This window comes from Drosophila melanogaster, chromosome 3R (genome assembly GCF_000001215.4).
Source record: "Drosophila melanogaster chromosome 3R".
Taxonomy (NCBI): domain Eukaryota; kingdom Metazoa; phylum Arthropoda; class Insecta; order Diptera; family Drosophilidae; genus Drosophila; species Drosophila melanogaster.
The window spans coordinates 30,043,280-30,063,880 of record NT_033777.3 but is presented as its reverse complement, the minus strand read 5'-3'; the positions used below and the strand labels follow the sequence as shown (position 1 = coordinate 30,063,880).

The window sequence follows — 20,601 nt, the reverse complement described above, 5'->3', positions numbered from 1 at the left end:
CACAAATAAGCATAGATAAGTGCAGCGCCGTTTGCTTTCGGCTCGGGTTTTACAATGGAACACGGCCAATTTTCTAGGAGCTCAGCTCGTTCAGGTGCCTCCAGGAAAATGTAAATCGCTAGCGGCATTCGGCCACCGATTCTAACTGGTTTTTGTTTTGTTTACTTGAATGAGCTAGAGCTCTCCACAGTTATGTAACAACAATTATTAAGCAAAATTGTGTAAATATTCGTACTTGAATACTATTTGATAATGAGATTAAGGAATACCCTTCGTGAAAAACGCAAAATCACAGAATTACCCAAAACAACAAATTGACCAACCACTTTGGTCGTCACTCACATGAAATCCTCGATGTCGACAAACTGGGAGAACTGGCAAGGTTGAGTGTTCGTGGGCGCGTAGCCATAGCAGTAGGCGTAGCTCCAGGGGCGGCTTTCGCGACAGGGCGTGGCCACGTTCAGAAGCGATCCCCTCTGGCGATAGAAGGCGTCCTGGGGCTGCTGCTGATGGTACGGATGGTACCTTTGCATCCCAGTGGAGGACATATTGGGGCCGAGCATAGCGCCCACGAAGGGTTGGCTTCCGGGAGCAGGGCCATTGTAGAATGACCCGTTGCCAAAGTTCACAGTGGGTTCATTGATGGGCATTGGCCCAAAAGCTGGGCCATTTCTGCTCAGCTGCCGCTGCCGCTGCGGCTTGGAATCGCACTCGTAGAAACTAGAACCGGGGATCACATCTTCGCCGTAGAACGAAATGTCGCCGGTACACGAAAAATCGCAGCTCTCGAAGGAATTAAACATTGAGTGCGCTGGAATCCGGCTAAGCCCATCGATGATGAACACACACACGCGTGCGATAAGAGCTGATAGTGTTTTGATTTGGCCACAACTTCACTGCTCCGGATATTTTGGTAGAACACGACGTACGGGAGTTCGAGCGCTAAATGAGCGAAAGGTTCCATAGCCTCGAAGCCATCATATTTATACCTGGGCAGCCGCACCAAAAAAAATCGCAAAAGAGCGGAGAGCCGACGTGAACGTCATATTCCGTGTGCTATCAGACAAGTTTGCCTATCCGGACAAGTGCGCTCCGGCCGGAGTGATAAGATAAAGTCCGGTCCGCCCGCCTCGTAGAAGCATTCAGGTGGCAGGGAGCCAGCGCTTCGGTTCTGCCCAATGGGACGATAACAGCGAATCGAGTGAGTGGCGGATTCAAATTAGAGCCATATAAATTATGTCAGTGCGCCCCACTTCAGTCGATAATTGGCTCGGACCATATAGTCTACTTTGCAGCGACGCCGGAAAATTTCCGCACGTCCAGGACCCATTTTCCGCCCATTTCCCTCGCTCACAAAGTGCAGTGCACGGCAAAGTCATGTTATAATTTTAGAATCTCTGCACCGAGAAAACAGTGCCACTCACTTCGAAGTGAAAATTTGATATAATATTCCAAAATTTTGAGTATTTAACCGCAGAACTGATGAACCATTTTTAGGTATTTCGAAAACTAACCAAAATTCGCACACACAAAATGAGAAGAAATATTAGAGAATTGATCTTTTTCACTGTGCGAGAAAAGCTGCTTGGATGACTAAATACTATCAGACTTATCCATGATTTCCCTAGTCGGCCGATAAGAACTATAACATAGGAGTTAAATATTTGGATTAGTTTGGCAAACAGCACGGAAAGTGAAACGAGATAAGGGAAGCTAGTTCCCCAGACCAAGCAAACGTAATCAAATCGCAATGTAATCAGCTCGTGGAGAAGGCAAAGGAACAGGCAGGGTCAACTTAAATCACTACGATAACCCCTTGTTTACCTGTTTATGCTACACCCGTCTATCACTAAACTATTTCGATGTTTAAATGTATTTCATATAAAAAAACAGTAAAAGTAGTTATTAACATTGTGAGCTTCTTGGGCTTCTCTTTTTGCAGATTGCCAGGAGTCCTTGTGATCGTTAGCTATGGTCTCATCTTGCATCATTCAAGGACTATCTTATAGAAGGTCTGTCAATCCTTTAGGTTGCTACAGTAACACCCGACGACGACCAATTAATTCGAAAGATGTCGTAAGAAGTTCATTGAGTTGTGGCAAGACCAGTGGTTAATACTTAATCCAAAGGAATAGCTGTTTACAACAGAACATCGTAAAGATCTTATCCATTCCCAAGAAAGAAGTTCCTTTGTTCTTGTTAATGTTGTTAGCAAAAAAATGACTTCCAAACAGGTTTCGCAATAATCTTAATCCGAAATTTTTGCTCATTTCACAAAACCTGTGGGGAATTTTCAGCGACTGATTCCAATTTATCGCCTTAAATATAAATTTAAACTTTCCCTGCCAGCAATTGCCGAATCATAACTTACACCGAATGCGATGCATATAGACCTCACACGCAACTGAACAAACGAAAAAGATTCGGAAGCTGCGCTACCTTCACGCTGTCTCCCTCACTCCGCTTATATACGTCTCTCTCGCTGCATCAAGTTCAATTTCATACAGAGAAAGAAAATTAATAGACAAATATATTGAATATGGTACAGTAAGACTAATTTATCTTTTTCTAAGAGAGCGACTGAACTTCGGATTTTACTATTTGAAATTTGATTACCAGTTATTTTTTTCAGTGCTCCAGTAGCAAGCAAGAGTGTAAGCATGTAAGGAGAAGAAGGAGAAGATCAACAATAACTCCACGAGCCTAATACTTGAATACAATGCCATCCATCTTTCTCTTTCTCCCTACATATACAATATATATGTAGTAGCACCATAACACCCCCTCGGGCGTTTCCATCCTCCCCGGATCGTCACATTTTTAGTTCGATTGCGCAAAAAGTAGGTCGTCGTGGCCAGACATGAAACAACAACAACAACAACAATAACAACAGCAGGGCATATCATTTAAATATTTTACAATACACACATGCTTGTGTGTAAGCGTGTTTTACTTTTGTGCGTTTCTCTGCGTTGGTATTGAAATTTATTTATTGCCGACTTGTTTTTAAGTTTATTCATTAGCTTCTTGGCGCAGGCCTAACAGCTTATAGAAATAACGTAAATAGAAAAACAAACATGAAAAATCTTGATTCAGATTCTTTCCTCCTCCAAATTCCGCCAACCAAGTCAACTTGTAATAATTCACTTTTATTGAGGTCACACCGTAGCTGCAGTTACGATCTGTTCAAGATCGCGTGTGCTGCAATCGAAAGAGTCGACCGATAGGCAAAAGGTTAGCGATGAACAATCGGAAAAATCGATGTTCAAAATGTTTGGGAAAATGCAATAAGACAATCTAAATTGACGTATTTCACATGGTGAGACGACTTAAGTCAATTGTTTTCATGTGTCACACTGCAAAATACATTGGAACCAGTTTGGAACAAATGGGAAAGACTCGATTTGTCGGTCAATGGGTCTAATCGAAGCTAGAGCGCATTTTGAAAATGGTTATAGAACCGCTTTTCGGCTTTTCCACACTTATTTTACTGCAGTTTTACGGTAGTCACGTAGGCCAAAGCGAAACTTTGTTTCAATCCAATGTAAATGTCTTGAGTGAAACATAAACTTATCGGTTTATGGGCTTATAAAATAAATAAATTTAAGTATTCGGAGGGGCGTGGACCAAAAACGAAAATAAAACAAAGCCAACAAAACGAAACACGAGGAAAAAAAACGGGTTGATCTTGGAGCAGGGGGGGCAGCATAATCGAACAGGTTTTCCTCATTGTGTTTTGGGTTTTCGCCTCACTTAAAAATAACCCATAAGTGCGTAAGGAAAAAGAGAACAATGCACTCGTCTAAAAATAAATCGCATTCAACGGGGGGGCTTGTCTTTGTGAGCCCTTTAAGGATAAACCTTCTCAAGATAGCAACAAGTGTTTTCAGGCCTCTCTTCTTGCCGCAATGGGCACTCATTCTCCTATCGTATACCCCCTAGATATCATATTCCACAGCGGAAACCAACCATGCATATGCAAACTGAACGATTTCGGTTCGTCTCGACTTTTGTCTTTGAAAGCCTGAAGGTCGCGGGTCTCGGCCATTGGATTCGCCGTCGCCATCGATCGTATAATAATTGCCGCGAATGCAAAAATTAGTTGAACGCGTGATTAATGATTGGCTTTCCATTATATCCCAATGCCTGTTTCGTCAATTAGTGACGCCCATTGAGGGAAGTTCACAAATTCCAGCCAGGCGGGAATTGAAATTCATTAAGTGAAATGCAATTCGCTCCCGTAAGGGTTAAAAGCGCTCTTATTTTTGGCTCAAAATCAGGCAGTAAGGTTGACTCATCTATAAGATACTGATTGCATACGAAACCCATGAGGACCTCAACGAAAGAAAATCAATCAATGTTGATAATTAATTAATTAATAGAGTGGAAATATAAATTAAATGTCAAGACTGAAATGTATGTGTAAGTTAGGTGTCCAGTTTGTGAAAATAAACGAATAAACATTGTACGTAAGGGATTCCCGATTGGCACTAGATTCCATTGATGTATCAACATTCTGATTCCAGATTGTTAAAATAAACGAAATACCGCATACGCACTAGGAAATTGAGAAGAAACGCGAGAAGCGGCGGATGGCAACGAAAGCCGCGACGAGCAATAATATCGCGACGAAGAGCGGGCGAAAAAGAAAGCAGGCGCTTATGCAATGGGCAAACAAGCGATCTAGGCAGATCCAACCAACGGATGGGATTGTAGATCGGCGGTATCCGGATTGCAGATTCGTGTGACTCACCTTCTTTTCTCCTTTGGTTTGCCGCTGGCCGTGAGATTGGTTTTTGGGGCGCCAGGAGATGGGGAGCCAACGGACGAAGATGGTGGGGAGGACGAGAACGAAGAGGAACAGGAGGAGGAGGAGGCGGAGGTGTTGGTGACCACCGCTTGGGACTGCTTCTGTTTCTCGGCCGCCGCTTCGATTGTGTCAATTAATGAAACCATTGTGTCTCCGGATTTCAAAGTGCGGCAGCATTCAAAAGATCTGCCGATGTGGAGGTTCCTGTTTTCCTTATCGCGAGTTTTTCCAGCACTTTTTGAGACTCTTCGTTGTTGTTTTCTATTATTTATCGCTGTTACTTTCGTTGTTTTCCTATGTATGAAAACTATTGTGCGCTTGTATTGGTTTCTGCGTTTGTATTGTTGTCACTACGCACACACACACTCGCACACACTATAACTCTGTTTTCCTGTTAAACCGTTATTATTTAATCACTTTTACACCGTTCACCTCGATTAACTTTGTGTATATCTGATTTTTGAGCCACAAAAAACAAAACACAAGGTTATATTATTATTTCACTGCTGTTGCTGTTGTTGTCGTTGTTATTGTGGTTGTAGTCTCAACTGGCCAATTGCACTTTGCTTTTTTCGATAATTCGGATATTTTTGTTATTGCACCTTGAAGTTCTGCACCGACTTGATGTTGAATTCGCGTTTAAGCATCTCACAAACGCGATTTATCCGCAATATATGCATTTTACACTGCGCCTACAGCATTTTTCCTTTCCACACGAAATCTTAATACGCTTTTATTTTTCCGTTTTCTTTGATTGCTGCTTCGTAAACAGTGTGGCAGCAGGGTGGAAAAATACTGCCAACGAGGTGGGAGCGCTTCGAGTATATACCAGAAATACACAACATATGGAAATAACGGCCTATTGGCTACAGTGAATACAAGATACATTTACATTTTTTTATTTGTGTATTTCGCTATTTGTAAAAAAAGCGAGAATTTAATTGAGAAAACGAGTATCTTTTATTTCTGAAATAAGCACTATGCTGTTTCAACAATATCTCTGTTAATTCCAGACTATCTGGCTGATAAATGTTTCCCAGTCACGATCGATAGTGTGGGGATGGATTGAAGTTAATGACAAGTTTTATTTATTTTGTACGAAGTCACACCTAGCTCTTATCTTATGTACTCCCACCTAAGCCTTGGGCACCACTGAACTGCTATTGGGGGACACCAGCTCATCGCCGCCTCCGTTGTTGCCCACATCCGCCAGCGGATCCGCGTTCTGGCCACCAACTGAACCGGCATCCGTGTCCAAGGCCTCGCTCAAGCCATCATCGTCGTCGTCATCACCGCCAGATTTGTTGTACACGGTGGGGTACTTCTGGAAACAGTCGCGCATCTTGGTGAAGGCATCGTAGCAGTCCGATCCCTTGGGATCGGCGGTGCTGTTCTGGAAGCAGGAAAATGCCTCACGGAAATCGACGCCACAGGGACCGGTGGCCATGCCGCCGAGGCAGGGACAACTCCAGTTGATCTTGCCGTCCTTGGTGATCACGCCCTCCGGCTTTTCCGGCGGCGGCAGCTCGATGGTGCTGGGCGTGGCATGGTCCTCCTTGGTCACAAAAATCACCTTGTCCTTGCCGTACTCCTTGCAGTAAGAGAATGACATCCTGATGCGGTAATGCTAGTTAAATGCTACAAACTCCTCGGGGGATTCCTCAAAATCCAAGGGCTTTCGGGATGTGCTGAGCACCTGAAAATGGCAGGGCACCTCCTGGTAGTATCCTATTAGGGCTATAGCTACGCGAACGCGATCCAGGACGTTCTCGGGCACCCGGAGAATGGAGCGTTTTTGGCTGGAACTAAATTTCACAATTTCCAGTATGGTCTGGCCACCTATTTCGCCAAAAATACTAGCCAAGGAGCTATGGATGCAGCCACAGAAGAATACGGGCGTCAGAGTCACGGAGTCTGGATCACGGAGTTTTCTGGCGATTAAAAACGTGAATTATCTTAATTATATTTGCATGATGCACGTGCGCACGTGGGAAATACGGGGCTTTAAGGAGCGGGGCTGAGTGCCCGGAACTCACATCTTCACGTCCAGATATTGGTAACCACTCATGCTTTGGGTGCAAGTGCCAGTGCCCCTCTTTTTTTGGCGGAATCTTCGGGAAAAGTCGTCCAAAAGTTGCCGGTCAGTGTGTTTTTTTTATGTAATTACTCCCCTTTTTTGCTGTTTCTTTCTGCTTCTCAAACAGCTGTGCGCCGCCAGAGATGCCAGCTCGGCTCACAACGGACATGAGTAGTTATAAAATAGCTAAAATTATAGCCATTTATTAAAACATTTAAATTGTTATTGGAACTACTTAAATGCAATTTTATTAAAATGGTTACAAGTTTATGGGGTTTTTCCGCTTTTTAATCTCATTTAGTAGCCATCACAGAAATCATTTCAGTTCGTTGTGAATGACAAAAAAATCAGATCACAGTAAAATCAGTTAGGATTCAAATTCAAATTCTTCATGACGGTTATAATGTATATTACACTGAGTATTACAATTCGCTAGTCCTAATCATCGGACACAACCGCGACAGTCTTTTCAATGCTCTTCTCAAAGTCCAGCGATGATTTGGATGTTTCCAAGATCTCAAAATGACAGGGTATCTGCTGGTAGTGACCGATGAGCTCAATGGATATGCGGGTCATGTCGTGCAGTTGCTCTGGCACTCGAAAGATAACACGATGTTGCTGGGCGCAGAACTTCACGATCTCCAGTGTGGGTTTCTCCTCGCAGAAGAAACTGTCCAGGGCGTCAAGAACGCAGCTTCGAAACAGAGATGGGGTCAAAGCAACTGCAGTCGGATCCCGAAGTTTACTATTAAATAAATGAATATATTTACTGAATTTAATAACAACCAAGTTTATATTAATGACCGCAGAACATCATTCTACTCACAGTTTGATGTCGAAATAGTAATAGTTCGCCATGGTGATCTTGCGCGTTCCTTTTAAGCGGGATCCTCTGTAGTGATAGAGTTTTGTGCGTTCGGGGCGATTGGCAAACTGATTTTGCAGTGAATTGCGCGCCGCGCAGTCTTTGTCGAAATTCTCTCACGCAAGACGTGCAATTTAAATAACGAAACTCGAAACAACAAATAGTCAAATTTAACTTCGAAACTGTCAAATGGAGAAGCTAACGAATGTTCAGGCACAGCAGGAAGAGGAGGAGGAAGAAGGTCCACTCAGCGTGACTAAGTTAATAGTGAGTAGGCTGCGATCTCGACCAGGATTATTATGGGCATTCCCTACGATATCCTCCTCCTAGGGCGGCAGCATCACGGCCAAGGACATCAAGCTGCTCCAGCAGGCCAGTCTGCACACCGTGGAGTCGGTGGCCAATGCCACCAAGAAGCAACTGATGGCCATTCCCGGCTTGGGCGGCGGCAAGGTGGAGCAGATCATCACGGAGGCTAACAAACTGGTGCCTCTGGGCTTCCTTAGTGCTCGCACCTTCTATCAAATGCGTGCCGATGTCGTGCAGCTGAGCACGGGCTCCAAGGAGCTGGATAAACTGCTGGGCGGCGGCATTGAGACGGGATCCATTACCGAGATCTTTGGCGAGTTCCGCTGCGGAAAGACCCAATTGTGCCACACTCTGGCAGTAACCTGCCAGCTGCCCATCAGCCAGAAGGGCGGCGAGGGCAAGTGCATGTACATCGACACGGAGAACACCTTCCGTCCGGAGCGTTTGGCTGCCATCGCGCAAAGGTACAAACTGAATGAATCCGAGGTGCTGGACAATGTGGCCTTCACCCGTGCCCACAACTCAGATCAGCAGACCAAGCTCATCCAGATGGCGGCGGGCATGCTCTTTGAGTCCAGATACGCTTTGCTGATTGTGGACAGTGCCATGGCGCTCTACAGATCCGATTATATTGGTCGCGGGGAGCTGGCCGCCAGGCAAAACCATTTGGGCTTATTTCTGCGCATGCTTCAACGCCTGGCCGATGAGTTCGGAGTGGCTGTGGTAATTACTAACCAGGTTACTGCCTCGCTGGACGGCGCACCCGGCATGTTTGATGCCAAGAAGCCCATTGGCGGGCACATCATGGCCCACTCCTCAACCACGCGGCTGTATCTGCGCAAGGGTAAAGGCGAAACCCGCATCTGCAAGATCTACGACTCGCCCTGTTTGCCGGAATCGGAGGCCATGTTCGCCATTCTGCCGGATGGAATAGGAGACGCCAGGGAGAGCTAATTGTGCTCACTTATAGGTTAATTAATGCTAGGAATAGAGCTCCCTAACTTTCTAATGATTACTTATCCCTAGACTAAGAATTAAACTTCGTAGATTGTTTTTTTTTTTGTTTTAATGTTTACTTAGAATGTTTAGGATAACGACGAAATAAAACAGCCGTTGCGAATTGTATGTACCATCTATATTTAATTCAATATTATTCAAATCATCTACAAACTTAGAAAATATTTAGGGGTTTCGAAGCAAAAACCTTTTTTTTAGTCTGGTAATAAGCGGATGCAGCAGGAAAAGCCCCATCAGCGCAGCGTAACACGACATGCACCTGGCAGGCAAACAGAATTAAGGAATTTAGCTGAATTTTTAACCTAGAATTAAGCATAGCCCACTTGGCTCATCAAAACTTTGTCATCCAAAGCACGGTCTTTAAGTTGCCTGGTTTGTAACGCTTACGAGTAACTGCAAGAAAGAGGATTCTTGAAGATGTGTTTCAACTCAGCGGTTTGCGGTTTCCCATCCTACCTTATCATGTAATTGGTCCAGCAGAACTGGTCCTCGATCATTTACTGTGGAGCCGATCCGGCTGAAGCGGCGGCCTCCTTGGCCAAAACCAGGCTATTATATCCGCGCTCGTTCATCCCGACGCGAAGGTTTTCGTTGATATTTTTCGTATAGGTCTTGTAGATTTTTACCTTTTCGCAGAAGTCGATCCAAAAGTTGTCCTCGCTCTCGGGCTCCGGATTGAAGAGACTCTTGAAGCCATCGTATATGCCAGAGGAGACCTTGCGTATGGTCTGCGCCCTCTCCTTGAACTCCACCTCGTCGGACAGGTCCATTTTCCAGAGCTCCAGATTGCCCACATACCGGCGAAGTCGGCGCATTATGTCCACGCACTCCGGATTGCGCAGCAGCATCAACTTGGTGAACTCCACCTCCTTGAACTGCTCGAGGATCTCCAGGCATTTGCCCACATTGGCGCGCCGCAGGCCCAAACATTCGCGCAGCTGCTGGGAAAGTTGGATGAAGTCTCGCTCCATGAAGAGGGCATCCTCGTGCTCAATGAGCTCCTCGATGAATCGCAAAGCCTCCTGCTTGGGTATTTCGCTGCGTGTTGGCTCCACCACGATCCTATCGGGCATGGACTCCGGATTGATTTGGCCGCTCTCTAGTTTCAGTTTGAGCTCCAAGGCTTCTTTGCGGGCGTTCTCCATCCAGGCTTCCTCGGCAGCGGCGCTTTCGAAACTCTCCGGCTTTTTGTAGTTTATAACGATTCCCAAACACTTGGCTGTGGGCATGTACACCATGAGCATCTCGTTCCGGATGTTCTGTTTGGGCAAAAATGGAAATCAATGTATCGTAATTCATACTAGTTTATGTCTGGTGGTATTTCTGCATCGCACTTACATTGACTGGCCGCGACCGCTTCTGAATCGGAGTTACTGCAGCCGTGGGCTTGGATTTCTTCACTGATTTCTTGCTGGAGGTGGGGGTCGCCGCAGCCGGAGCAGCGGGGATGGCTGCGGCGGTAGCCAGACCCTCGGTGGGAACCCTTCGCTTGGCCGGCGGAGGTGCTAGTTCCGCGCCTGCTTCACTATCCCCGTCCACATGGCGCGGTGGTGCCTTGGTCTTCCGGGTGCCGCTCTTCTTGGGCTTCTCGGCCGCTGCTGCGACTGGTGCAGCAGTGGCTGGCTCCGGTCCCGGCTCCGGCTTGGGCTCCTCCGTCTTGACGCCATCACCAGTTGTGGGCGGAGCAACTGGCTCCGCGCCGTCGAGCAAATCAATGGGCGCCGAGTCCTCGCCGCGCAAGGCGCTCTCGATCTGATCGATGGCCTCGATGAACTTGGCCCGCTTCATGATCTTCTCGGTGGCGAAGCGCTCCTTGTTGCTGGCGTACGGGAACAGATCCTCCAACTTGATGTTGGCCGTTTCGCCCGTGCCGTAGAAGTAAACATTGTACTTCTTGTTGTTGTTGCTCTTGGTGATTTTGGCCGGCCAGGGCGGATAGCCCTTCACCTTGGCGAACACCAGGTCGCCAATGCTGTAGGAGGCGGCCGCCTTTTCCTTACCCATTTCGTTTGACTTCTAGCTCGTTTGGTTCGCGTGCAATACCAATATCTTTTGCCGTATTTCTGCGGCGTCTGCTTTTCTTCTTTTCGTCTCGCGCTTTCTTAGATATGGCACTTGGCTCCGATAACAGCGATGTCGATCGACAGTGTGGCCAGCTCAAGAGCCAGCCAGCGCTAGCAGTGCTCGTATGTGCGTTGGTCGTTTGCGGTAACGACGAAACTGTAGCTTGGCGGGCTTTTAGCTTTCGAATTTAAAAATGATGGAGCTCAATAAAATATAAGAGTTTTTCGTTAAATGTTTATATGTTTCTTATTACATAGTGAAACACACTGCTTACTATTCTGCATACCTTTTCAAGTTGGTATCCCAATCTTCTTTAGCTTATAGTTATAAGTAACTTTGAATGTTTTTAAGCCTAAAATTGTCGGCATATTTAGCAGGCATTGCTCATTTCATTGGCCAATTACGAGTTCAAAATCGCTGGCACAGCTCCCACAGGTGGAAGTTCGTTGGCAGGCGATGCCGGATTCCCACCTCGTCGCACCCACACAAAACACCTTTGGCGCACGCACCTCGTCGCGCGAATTCACCACATCAACTCGAACTGAAAACATTTTTCGAAGGCATTCCTATTCGTCGGCCAGTCGTCGTTGGTTGGCCAAAAAGAACAGTGTTGTCTCTCCCACGAGTTCCCAAAAGAACTTCAGTTTGTTTACCGAATCGAATCGAATCGAATTGAATCGTTGGAGAGCGAGCAAGGCGGAAAATAATTTTTAATTTTGGCCTGGAATCCGCGGAATTCGTTTATTGTTTAGCGCAAATTCCCGACTAAGTGGCCAGCGCGAATTTGTGAGCCCATAAACATGCAGGAGTTAATAGTCGGCGGCATCGCCATCAGTGGCGTTCCCTTCGCCAATGAGACGGTCGAGAAGGAAAGTCGCCAGAAGTGAGTAAATGCACGCACATTTTGCAGTTTGCTGCCAAGTACAAACATTTGTGGTCGACATTTGAGCCCGTTTTGTTAGCCACAAACACTAAGCACTAGATTTGCTCAAGGTCGCCATGATGTCACCTCGACAAACCTTTGTGGCTGCCTACTACCTAATTTGCTCGCTATATAAATAATCACACCTGAATCGAACAGCTAGTCGTGTTTACCTGGCGGAATAAAGCAAATAGAGTGTTAAAACAAAATCATAACAATGCCTTAGAATTATTACCTATTATATTTTATATTGAAAATCAGCTTTGAAATATCCATTGAAATACAATTCCCCCCTTTTTACGGAAGCACAAACTCCATAAATTTGGCCATAAAGCAGCATATGCAATACATTTGGCCACATGCGTTTTTCAAATCCGATTCGTTTTCGAGCAAAATTCCATTCTGAATTCCGATGTACTTACATGCGAGCATATTTCCCGCTTTTCGCCAGTGTCCCAAATTTGAATTGAAGACGGAAATCGATTCGGAACTGAATGCCTTTCATTGAATTGCACAATGTATTCGAATATTACAAATTATTCTTGAGTTTTCGGCGCATTCTTTATCGGTGGCCCTGACTCTGACAATTGAATTCAAGGACGGCATAATTGCCAAAATGAAATTAGTCATTTATCATTGAGGGGCAGACGGAGGTCTGTCTGCAGGTCTGTCAAAGTTTTGGCAGTCGAAAAATGCGGATTTTGAGGCCCCGAGGTGGATATTCATACATAGCTGGGATGTAAGGCATCTTGTGGGTTGGAACCCCATGCAGTTCTCTAGATAAACTGGGGAATGACTAGATGGATAGGCTCAGAAGATAAGCGAATACCGTCCATCCCGCCCATTAACCTAGATTCCCTAGAAAACAAAAAAAAAACAATCATGTGATGGACAATGGAGACAAGGATTTCGGATTCCAACGCTCGCTGGCGAATTCATAAATAATGGACTTGGAATTCGAAAACAGCTCAATTTGTTCTTGCCTTTATTTTTGCATTCGGCGATAAAGTGAATAACGAACGGAACATCGGGGGCGGTGTGAAATATTTTAATTTCACTTATTTTCAAATCAAGAAATTTTCTGCCGATGCCACTGCCTCTTTGGTCTAGTGAAAGTGACCGATGATTAATTTTGGCGCCGTGCCAGTGGAATTTGTGATTATTATTTAATGACGACGCCGAGTCGCCGTAAACATATAATAAAACCGAAAAGAACAAGCCATTTTGAAACAACACACAAAATGGCAATACTCTCGTTCGAATAAAGTAGTTTCGAGATGTTATTTTGGAAGAAATGTAACCTCCCAGGTGTTCAGAAGTATGCAATATAATATTTTCAGCTCGAAACTCAGCTGAAAAAAACTTCAATAACTTGAGTGTTTTGAAATCTCTGCGAATTTCTTTGGTTTCTAGCGAAGAGTGTAGACTTATTCGTTTTGAAATCAGCCGAGTGCTTAATTTTACATTCCTCAGTGGCAGGAGCTTTTGGAGGGCGATGACAGCAGGAAAGGCGGCAGGGATTGGCACCTTCTATTTGATCTCTATTTGATTGGATGACTGGGGGTGCCAAGGGATGAGAAGATGGAGCGGGCAAAGGGAAACCAGATGGCAGACCTCTGTTTCCATTATAAGGTTGGAAGTCAGGAAATGATATAATATGAAAATATGACTAATCCCAATGCTGCCTTCGCTGATCCCTTACTACATTATATATATCGAAGGTAACTGACCTCTTGGATTTTCCCAGCCAAACGGATTTGGATCCAAAAGATCGGAGGTGCAGTGGTTAATATCCCATTATGCGATGACTGATCTGTTTGTTTACGCATTCGCCAAATACCATTTTAGAACTGCGCTATTTTCACATCGCCTCCATTTATTATACACTCCGCGAAACTAATTATAAACAAGCATTTCTGAGGTGTACAGATACAAATTTGGATATAGTATATACATATATGTGTATATACTATATGTAGGTATTTTGGCAATATGTTTATTGTTTGTGCCTACGCAACGAACTCATAGAACCATGACGTCGACCCATAAATACGTAGGCGATGGGATGGGATGGGATCGAATGGGATTGGATTGGATGGGCTGGGATGGGTTGTTTTTCCATTCACAAAAACACACACGAATACCTGCCATTTGTTTATGGCCCATTTGTTTTTGGCTTAGCACCAGTTGTGCTCCTTTGTTCGCCCGCGAAATGTTCTTATTTTATCGGGTTTTTCACCCACTTTGAAGTGCACCAGGTTGTCCAGCCAAATATTTGCGCATTTATGCCATTTGGCAGAGCCCCCCAGAACTTTGTAGCTATGTAAATTTAACGCATTGCATAAGCTTTCTTTTGTTCGGAAAAAGAATGAGAACTCACCAGTATTCCCTCTTTGATTCCTTGCAGTCAGCTGAGTGCATCCACGCTAGAGGATCACACGCCGTTTCCCGGTCTGTCCCGCATCACTCCATCGCTGATCCTTTGCGGTGCCGCGGCGGTGGTGCCCGCCTACATGGACAAACTGGGCGTGAGCTGCGTCATCAACGTGGCGCCCGAGCTGCCGGACACACCACTGCCCAGCCAGAAGAACCCGCTCTATCTCCGCATCATGGCCCAGGATCGCTCCGAGGTGGACTTGGCCAAGCATTTTGACGAGGCGGCCGATCTGATCGAGGAGGTGCATCTCTCCGGCGGCTGCACGTTGATCCACTGCGTGGCCGGCGTCAGCCGCTCGGCCAGCCTGTGCCTGGCCTATCTAATGAAGCACGCCGGGATGAGCTTGCGCGAGGCCTACAAGCATGTGCAGGCCATACGTCCGCAGGTTCGCCCGAACTCCGGATTCTTCCAGCAGCTGCGACGGTACGAGCAACAGCTGCGGGGCAGCAGCTCGGTGGCCATGGTGTACTTCGCCTCGCTGGACAAGGAGATCCCCGACATACTGGAGCCCGAGTACAGGGCCATGGAGGACTTCTACCAGCGCTACCGCAGCTCCCTCAAGAGGCGATAGGCCCGTTGTGCCGCAATTAATCTTACTTGTGATACTCGTACCCTACCACTAGCCTTAGATTAGATGTTTAAGTTGTGTGTGCTTAATGATAATGAAATGAAATGCTGAAACTTACATAAGATGTACGCTTAAGCCTCGTTCGTAATTACAAATACACTTTTATTTTCGTTTAAGAACATTGAATCTACCGCGTTAATTAATCAGTTGTAGTATCTTCAATCAATCACAAAGTTATTGGCGAACACAAACAACACACTCGTATTATATCGCACATCATCTAGTATTATTTACACGTACACGAAAAGTAGCTAACTAAACCGTAACTCGAAGATTGGGTACCTTTAAATGCTCACGTTGTATTGTACTTGGCATCCGCGAGGCGAATTGAATAGATCTACAGGTATACAGATATACAGATATGAGTAGGAGGAGCAGGCGACCTCCGCTTGGGATGCGTGTATGTACATTAACACCTAGAATTCAGCATCTGTGCACAAGCGACTTAGGCGAGACTTAAATCGAACGAAATAATTGGCTAGCTAAAGGCAGAAGTAACCGTTTGTGTACAATCAGCTAAGTTAACTCTAGTTCTACTCAGAGGCCAGTGGCAACGGCGGCTGCTGCTGCATTAGTTTCTTTAGGTTTTCGTACGCCGTATTCATGATGCCCCAGCTGATGAAGGAGCGGCCTGTGTTGAAGGGGCATCCGCGATAGAAGTTGCCAATGCGGCGATCGCGCTCTACGTAAATTCGCTTGCACGCCTGCCAGCTGCCCTCAGACCTCTGGCCCATCTCACTCTGCAGCGACACCTTGATCACATTGAGCGGGTAGAATATTGTGCTTATGCTCGCACCGATCACGGCGCCCGCTATGAACTCCTGCACTGTTCGAGTGGATACGGATTTCTGTGGATGGGCAACGGATTGGTTAGTATCTTAGTAGGTTCGTATGTGTGATAGGGTCAACACTCACTCTCTTAGGCAGCCGGACGCTGGCCTCTTCTCGCAGTACGAAAAATAACGCGTTGGACAGGCCGTTGCGCCAAAATACTGGTTCGAGTCCCCTGTAGAGCTCCCGGTAGCCGTGGTGGGAAACCACATACCTGTGGAATGATTAAAAGCCATAAGAAGATCCCATTAGCAAACTTAAAGATCCGTCAGCTCACCTGAATGCGTTTTGTGTGTTGGAGAAGTGCTGGTGGAACTTGGAGTCCGCGAGGAGGGTTTGCACCCGTTCGAAGGGCAGGAGGATGGACTCGGCGCTGCCGGCCACCACGGCCGCTAGCACCTTGGCCCCGTAGTCGTTCAGGCGGTAGTCCTCCACGAGGTACCTCCTCGTCCCGTCGAACACACCGAACATGATGGACAGGGATATGGTCTTCTGGGCGAGCGGCGGCAGCATGCCGCGGTACAGGAAGCCCAGTCCCTCGTGACGCAGCTGTGCAAAGGCCGAGGTGATGGGCACGCCGTGCAGCATCTGACGGAAGATCATCTTGTAGATGGGATAGGTGACCGCGATGTTGACGAAGGCTGCTCCGCAGCCGCAGGCGAACTCCTCCCACTGAAAGGAGCCGAAGAAGCGCTTCGAGAAGACGCTGCCATGCAGCAGTTTCCCCGCCTCCCCGTCTCCATGTGGGCTGTGTGCTCTTCCGGATGGAAACCTTTTAGGGGGCGGTGGGTCGGTGGTTTTCGCGACGTTTGGTGCTCCATCGTCTTTCATCTTGCTGCTGTCCTGTGTTTATTTCGGGCGTGTGGAGAAGTGCGCATTTGTCACCGCGTTACCATTGTAACTATTCAAACACGGGGATTGCGCTGGTTTGGTTTGTTTTGGTTTCGATTCGCATCGGTTTTAATTATATAATAATGAAGAAGAACCACGGTTTGACGGCCACGGCCAGTGTGACCGTCGCTGGACCTCTGCTGCATACCAAAGGACTCTGTTATCCAAATTGTTCACAAGCCAACCAAAATTAATTGTCGAACTTAAATTAGCAGCGGCGGCTTTGAGTTTTGTACTCGCCCTTTTCGGTAATTTACAAACTTAATATAACACCGTATAATTAAAATATTCTTAGCAGTGCGTTTAACAGCACTGTCACTTTATTTTGACCGAATCACCCTGTGTACTTGTTCCACTGACGCAAAGACCACCCTATGGATCAGAAACTTATCATGTGCTGGTATGCATTGGGTGCTCTAAATCCACGACTTGGATGCTTTTGTATTAGCCTCCTAAACCTCGGGAACACCTGCTCCTTGATCGCTTCTGTCAGCTTTTTACTTTTTCATTCCCAGCTTTCTTATCGTTTTTTATCAGATGACGGTGCTGCAAAACATCTATTGAACAGCTGTTGCATCCAGTGTGTAAATGAAATATGTTCACACTGCACAGTGGGTCAAGAGGCAAAGCATATTTAATTATATAACAAACTCCACCAAGCTGAAAATAGTTCCATATTTTGTTGCACATAGTTGCAATCGTCGCAGTTGCTCGGATAGTGATTAAACCTGCAACACCTTATTTGACGCGCCCAAGTTTAAATTCATTACACGATGATCCGCAATATATCGCTTGGCATCGCCATGAACGAAACTATCGGCGAATCATCGACGCACGACGTATCGATGTTTTTTCACACCACCAGCTTTTTCTTTTCGCTTCTGGTTTCCGGCAAGGTATGTGCGTGATTTTGGGCCCACGTGTATTTCCATTAATTTTAAGCCGTAATTGTCGTTTTTGGCGGTTTCGAGTTGAACTGCGTTAGTCCGTGCGCTGTTCGCAAGTGTGCGGCTCGTATTTCGACCGAATTCGGATCGATTCCTGTGAGAGTTCGCCAAATGGCTTCTGTTTGTGATGGGAATTCGTGGGGCGACACACCGGAAACTCAATGGATACTGCCCAAGAAGCTAGCCCAACCTGGTTGAATTATGCATTAGTGGGACACCTTGTGTGTTATTAGCTTGATAAGTGATATTTCCAGTGGGTCAGTGCACTAATGGCTACTTTTGTTGTGTCCTTCCAGCTTCAAGATGACCATCCGCCCAGCATACAGGCCCAAGATCGTGAAGAAGCGCACCAAGCACTTCATCCGCCACCAGTCGGATCGATATGCTAAGCTGTCGGTGAGTGCCAACGAGGATTGTGCCAAATTGTACCCGTGTTTAATCAACATGTCTCCTTGCAGCACAAATGGCGCAAGCCCAAGGGTATCGACAACAGAGTGCGTCGCCGCTTCAAGGGACAGTATCTGATGCCCAACATCGGTTACGGATCGAACAAGCGCACCCGCCACATGCTGCCCACCGGATTCAAGAAGTTCCTGGTGCACAACGTGCGCGAGCTGGAGGTCCTGCTCATGCAGAACCGCGTTTACTGCGGCGAGATCGCCCACGGCGTCTCCTCCAAGAAGCGCAAGGAGATTGTCGAGCGCGCCAAGCAGCTGTCGGTCCGCCTCACCAACCCCAACGGTCGCCTGCGTTCTCAAGAGAACGAGTAAGCTTAAGATTCTTGAGAGTTCTTGTAACGTGGTCGGAATACACATTTGTAAACGTTAATATACCGGACTTTTAGTTAAAAAATGATGTGCGAGTGCCGAGTTCAATTGTCATTTCTGAGATTGGGATAGCAGCACCATTGATAACATGTGCATTATCTGGATGGATATCAGTTAATCCAGACCATTGCGGTCTTTCTTTCTGATAGCAACTGCCTCGAGATATTAGACCAATATAAATTCCTTGACGTGCCAAAACTAGACAGCATCAATCCTTATCAGGGAATTTTGTTATATATTTTACATTTTTCCCCCTTAGTATTGAAAGAGGTTGTTTATATGAAATCATATATATATTCGCAATTATTTTTACAGAACAGTGTACAATTATTATCGGAAATGCTTCTGTCTAAATGAAACGCAGTAATTGAAATACCAGTAAATTATATTTTGTAGGAATCTACAATAATCAAGTACAAAGAGGAGGAAATACACTAGGGAAAGATAAACAATTACTTATTGTAGGCAATGTAGCTTATTTCAAGACCACGTCGTGATCAAATTGCAAGTGGTGTTCGAGCTCCTTCTTGTTCTCGAAGTTGGTATTGCAAATGAGACAGAAGCCGCTGTTCTCATCGTTGTCGGACATGATGACGGTGACGGCCGCCTCCGATTCGTCGACGTCCACATGCAGCTCCTCCACCACCTGCTGCTCGTCGGCGGGCGCCTCCTCGCGAACCCCGTAAACGACGTCGCCCTCGTGGGTCTTCATGTGCATCTTGAGGGTGTAGCGCTCGGTGAAGGACTTGGGGCAGACGGAGCAGTAGTGTCTTGGGCGGTTCTCCTTGTGAATGAGCGTGTGATGGTTGAAGGTCTTGCGCGACTTGAACGACACATTGCAGATGCTGCATATGATGGGGTTCTCCTCAGCCTCGTGGCGCAGCCGGTGGTTGTAGAGTAGGTTGTCCTGGGAGAACCTCAGGCCGCACTTCTCGCACTGGTACTTCTTCTTGTCCCAGTGCATGCGCATGTGGCGCAGGGTGTTCACCGGGCGCGAGAAGCTCTTGGGGCAGTAGCGGCATTGCTTTTCCGTCTTGCCCTCGTGCAGATTCATGTGCAGCTCCAAGTACTCCTCGTCGCGCCGGATCACCCCGCAGATGGGGCAGATGTGGTTGGGCTGCTTGGAGTGCTCCTCGCTGATGTGCTTCTGCAGTTGATACCAGGAGTTGTACACCTTGCCGCAGGTAGTGCACTCCTGCTTGACGCGCTTCTTCGTCGGCCTGTCCTCGCCATCGGAGGACTTGCCATACAGGGCCTCGGAGTCGCCCACATCCACGTCCTCGCAGATGAACTCGTCGTCGTCGTCGTCGTCCTCCTCCTCCTCCTCGTCCACGAACTCTCTCTTTATCTCCGTGTCGGACTCCTCCTGATCCTTGACCAGCTCCACGAACAGGGCGTCCGCCTCGGCATCGGCGTCTGTCTCGACATCGCTTTGGGGTATCTCCACCTCCTCCACGAGTATGTCCTCGCCGGACTCCGGCACCTCGAACTCGGACTTTAGAGCGCCCTTTAGCTGGGTCGTCAGCCTCTTCTGGGTGGTCATCAGGTTCACCATGATCGTGTCGTAGTCGGAGAGCTCCTGAAAGCAGCGCGGGCACAGCCGGGCGCCGGGCTTCAGGTCCAGCTGCGTCTGGATGCAGTTGGCCAGGTGGGTGAGCACCAGGGACACTGTTTTCTGCGACGACGGCACCTTGGCCGACAGCGTCTCGTAGCGCATGGAGCTGGAGGAGCCCGTGTCGCTCAGATCGACGGCGCCGCAGAAGAAGCAAGTATCCATTGCGCCGACGATGGTCCTTTTAGCGATTCCGTTTCGTGCGGCGTTTGTTTACAATCTTTTAAATTGTGTATGAAATTTAATAGAGTTGGCAAAATGATGAATATCGGAAGCTATACTAAAATGCGTGAAATGCAACCATGGCATAATGCCCACCAGGGCTGGCGAACGATGCCGATTGATGCCAGGAACGGAACGGTGG

The 20,601-nt window shown here is 46.9% G+C and overlaps 10 protein-coding genes and 1 non-coding gene across 21 annotated transcripts in view; 3 read left to right on the top strand and 8 right to left on the bottom strand.

Moving 5' to 3' along the window:
• sima (similar) overlaps positions 1-5,570 on the bottom strand; it is a 63,488-nt gene extending 57,918 nt beyond the window's left edge. For 2 of the 3 annotated variants that reach the window (NM_079845.4, NM_001144657.3), the window contains exon 1: positions 4,754-5,570. In NM_079845.4, coding sequence (NP_524584.2) covers positions 4,754-4,956 — 203 coding nt within the window. In that variant the 5' untranslated portion in view covers positions 4,957-5,570. Of the gene's footprint in view, positions 1-342; positions 960-4,753 lie in introns of those variants that run through there. The other variant, NM_001300670.1, reaches the window with a different exon arrangement.
• A 179-nt stretch (positions 5,571-5,749) lies between these two features.
• CG7950 (uncharacterized protein) lies at positions 5,750-7,022 on the bottom strand. 2 transcript variants are annotated; one of them, NM_170464.3, is made up of 2 exons: positions 6,847-7,022; positions 5,750-6,765 (listed from the first exon to the last, which is right to left on the bottom strand). In NM_170464.3, the coding sequence occupies exon 2, from the start codon at positions 6,420-6,422 to the stop codon at positions 5,946-5,948; it is 477 nt and encodes a 158-aa protein (NP_733343.1). In that variant the 5' UTR covers positions 6,423-6,765; positions 6,847-7,022; the 3' UTR covers positions 5,750-5,945. The 2 variants fall into 2 exon arrangements, with proteins under 2 accessions (NP_733343.1, NP_651770.1); NM_143513.3 differs by having other exon boundaries at positions 5,750-6,741.
• On the bottom strand, positions 5,750-7,022 carry Rpp14a (Ribonuclease P/MRP subunit p14 a). Its single transcript, NM_001104507.3, has 2 exons — positions 6,847-7,022; positions 5,750-6,741 (listed from the first exon to the last, which is right to left on the bottom strand). Exons 1-2 carry the CDS (start codon positions 6,876-6,878, stop codon positions 6,438-6,440), a joined length of 336 nt encoding a protein of 111 aa, NP_001097977.1. The 5' UTR covers positions 6,879-7,022; the 3' UTR covers positions 5,750-6,437.
• Positions 7,023-7,277: 255 nt separating this feature from the next.
• Rpp14b (Ribonuclease P/MRP subunit p14 b) lies at positions 7,278-7,924 on the bottom strand. Its single transcript, NM_143512.2, has 2 exons — positions 7,714-7,924; positions 7,278-7,632 (listed from the first exon to the last, which is right to left on the bottom strand). The coding sequence occupies exons 1-2, from the start codon at positions 7,743-7,745 to the stop codon at positions 7,326-7,328; spliced, it is 339 nt and encodes a 112-aa protein (NP_651769.1). The 5' UTR covers positions 7,746-7,924; the 3' UTR covers positions 7,278-7,325.
• Positions 7,844-9,185, top strand: spn-A (spindle A). Of its 2 annotated transcripts, NM_079844.4 has the most exons (2): positions 7,844-8,019; positions 8,083-9,185. In NM_079844.4, exons 1-2 carry the CDS (start codon positions 7,942-7,944, stop codon positions 9,013-9,015), a joined length of 1,011 nt encoding a protein of 336 aa, NP_524583.1. In that variant the 5' UTR covers positions 7,844-7,941; the 3' UTR covers positions 9,016-9,185. The 2 variants fall into 2 exon arrangements, with proteins under 2 accessions (NP_524583.1, NP_733342.1); NM_170463.3 differs by having other exon boundaries at positions 7,844-9,185.
• On the bottom strand, positions 9,184-11,367 carry Jasper (JIL-1 anchoring and stabilizing protein). Of its 2 annotated transcripts, none has more exons than NM_143511.3 (3): positions 10,417-11,367; positions 9,535-10,337; positions 9,184-9,471 (listed from the first exon to the last, which is right to left on the bottom strand). In NM_143511.3, exons 1-2 carry the CDS (start codon positions 11,080-11,082, stop codon positions 9,576-9,578), a joined length of 1,428 nt encoding a protein of 475 aa, NP_651768.1. In that variant the 5' UTR covers positions 11,083-11,367; the 3' UTR covers positions 9,184-9,471; positions 9,535-9,575. The 2 variants fall into 2 exon arrangements, with proteins under 2 accessions (NP_651768.1, NP_001263099.1); NM_001276170.1 differs by having other exon boundaries at positions 10,417-11,209.
• A 302-nt stretch (positions 11,368-11,669) lies between these two features.
• Positions 11,670-14,588, bottom strand: asRNA:CR44046 (antisense RNA:CR44046). 2 transcript variants are annotated; one of them, NR_074066.2, is made up of 3 exons: positions 14,445-14,588; positions 14,054-14,383; positions 11,670-12,237 (listed from the first exon to the last, which is right to left on the bottom strand). The 2 variants fall into 2 exon arrangements; NR_074067.1 differs by lacking the exon at positions 14,054-14,383.
• Positions 11,769-15,246, top strand: CG15528 (uncharacterized protein). The gene is made up of 2 exons (NM_143510.2): positions 11,769-12,025; positions 14,472-15,246. The coding sequence occupies exons 1-2, from the start codon at positions 11,943-11,945 to the stop codon at positions 15,070-15,072; spliced, it is 684 nt and encodes a 227-aa protein (NP_651767.2). The 5' UTR covers positions 11,769-11,942; the 3' UTR covers positions 15,073-15,246.
• Positions 15,216-17,411, bottom strand: CG7943 (uncharacterized protein). Of its 2 annotated transcripts, none has more exons than NM_170462.3 (3): positions 16,238-17,411; positions 16,045-16,174; positions 15,216-15,977 (listed from the first exon to the last, which is right to left on the bottom strand). In NM_170462.3, exons 1-3 carry the CDS (start codon positions 16,789-16,791, stop codon positions 15,663-15,665), a joined length of 999 nt encoding a protein of 332 aa, NP_733341.1. In that variant the 5' UTR covers positions 16,792-17,411; the 3' UTR covers positions 15,216-15,662. The 2 variants fall into 2 exon arrangements, with proteins under 2 accessions (NP_733341.1, NP_651766.1); NM_143509.4 differs by having other exon boundaries at positions 16,238-16,989.
• A 308-nt stretch (positions 17,412-17,719) lies between these two features.
• Positions 17,720-18,652, top strand: RpL32 (Ribosomal protein L32). Of its 4 annotated transcripts, none has more exons than NM_170461.3 (3): positions 17,720-17,747; positions 18,095-18,194; positions 18,257-18,652. In NM_170461.3, the coding sequence occupies exons 2-3, from the start codon at positions 18,102-18,104 to the stop codon at positions 18,566-18,568; spliced, it is 405 nt and encodes a 134-aa protein (NP_733340.1). In that variant the 5' UTR covers positions 17,720-17,747; positions 18,095-18,101; the 3' UTR covers positions 18,569-18,652. The 4 variants fall into 4 exon arrangements, with proteins under 4 accessions (NP_733340.1, NP_733339.1, NP_001138127.1 ...); NM_170460.2 differs by having other exon boundaries at positions 17,741-17,991; NM_001144655.3 differs by having other exon boundaries at positions 17,741-18,019; positions 18,257-18,624.
• Positions 18,653-18,994: 342 nt separating this feature from the next.
• On the bottom strand, positions 18,995-20,540 carry Sry-delta (Serendipity delta). Its single transcript, NM_079842.3, has one exon. It carries the CDS (start codon positions 20,400-20,402, stop codon positions 19,101-19,103), a length of 1,302 nt encoding a protein of 433 aa, NP_524581.1. The 5' UTR covers positions 20,403-20,540; the 3' UTR covers positions 18,995-19,100.
• Between the last annotated feature and the right edge of the window lie 61 nt (positions 20,541-20,601).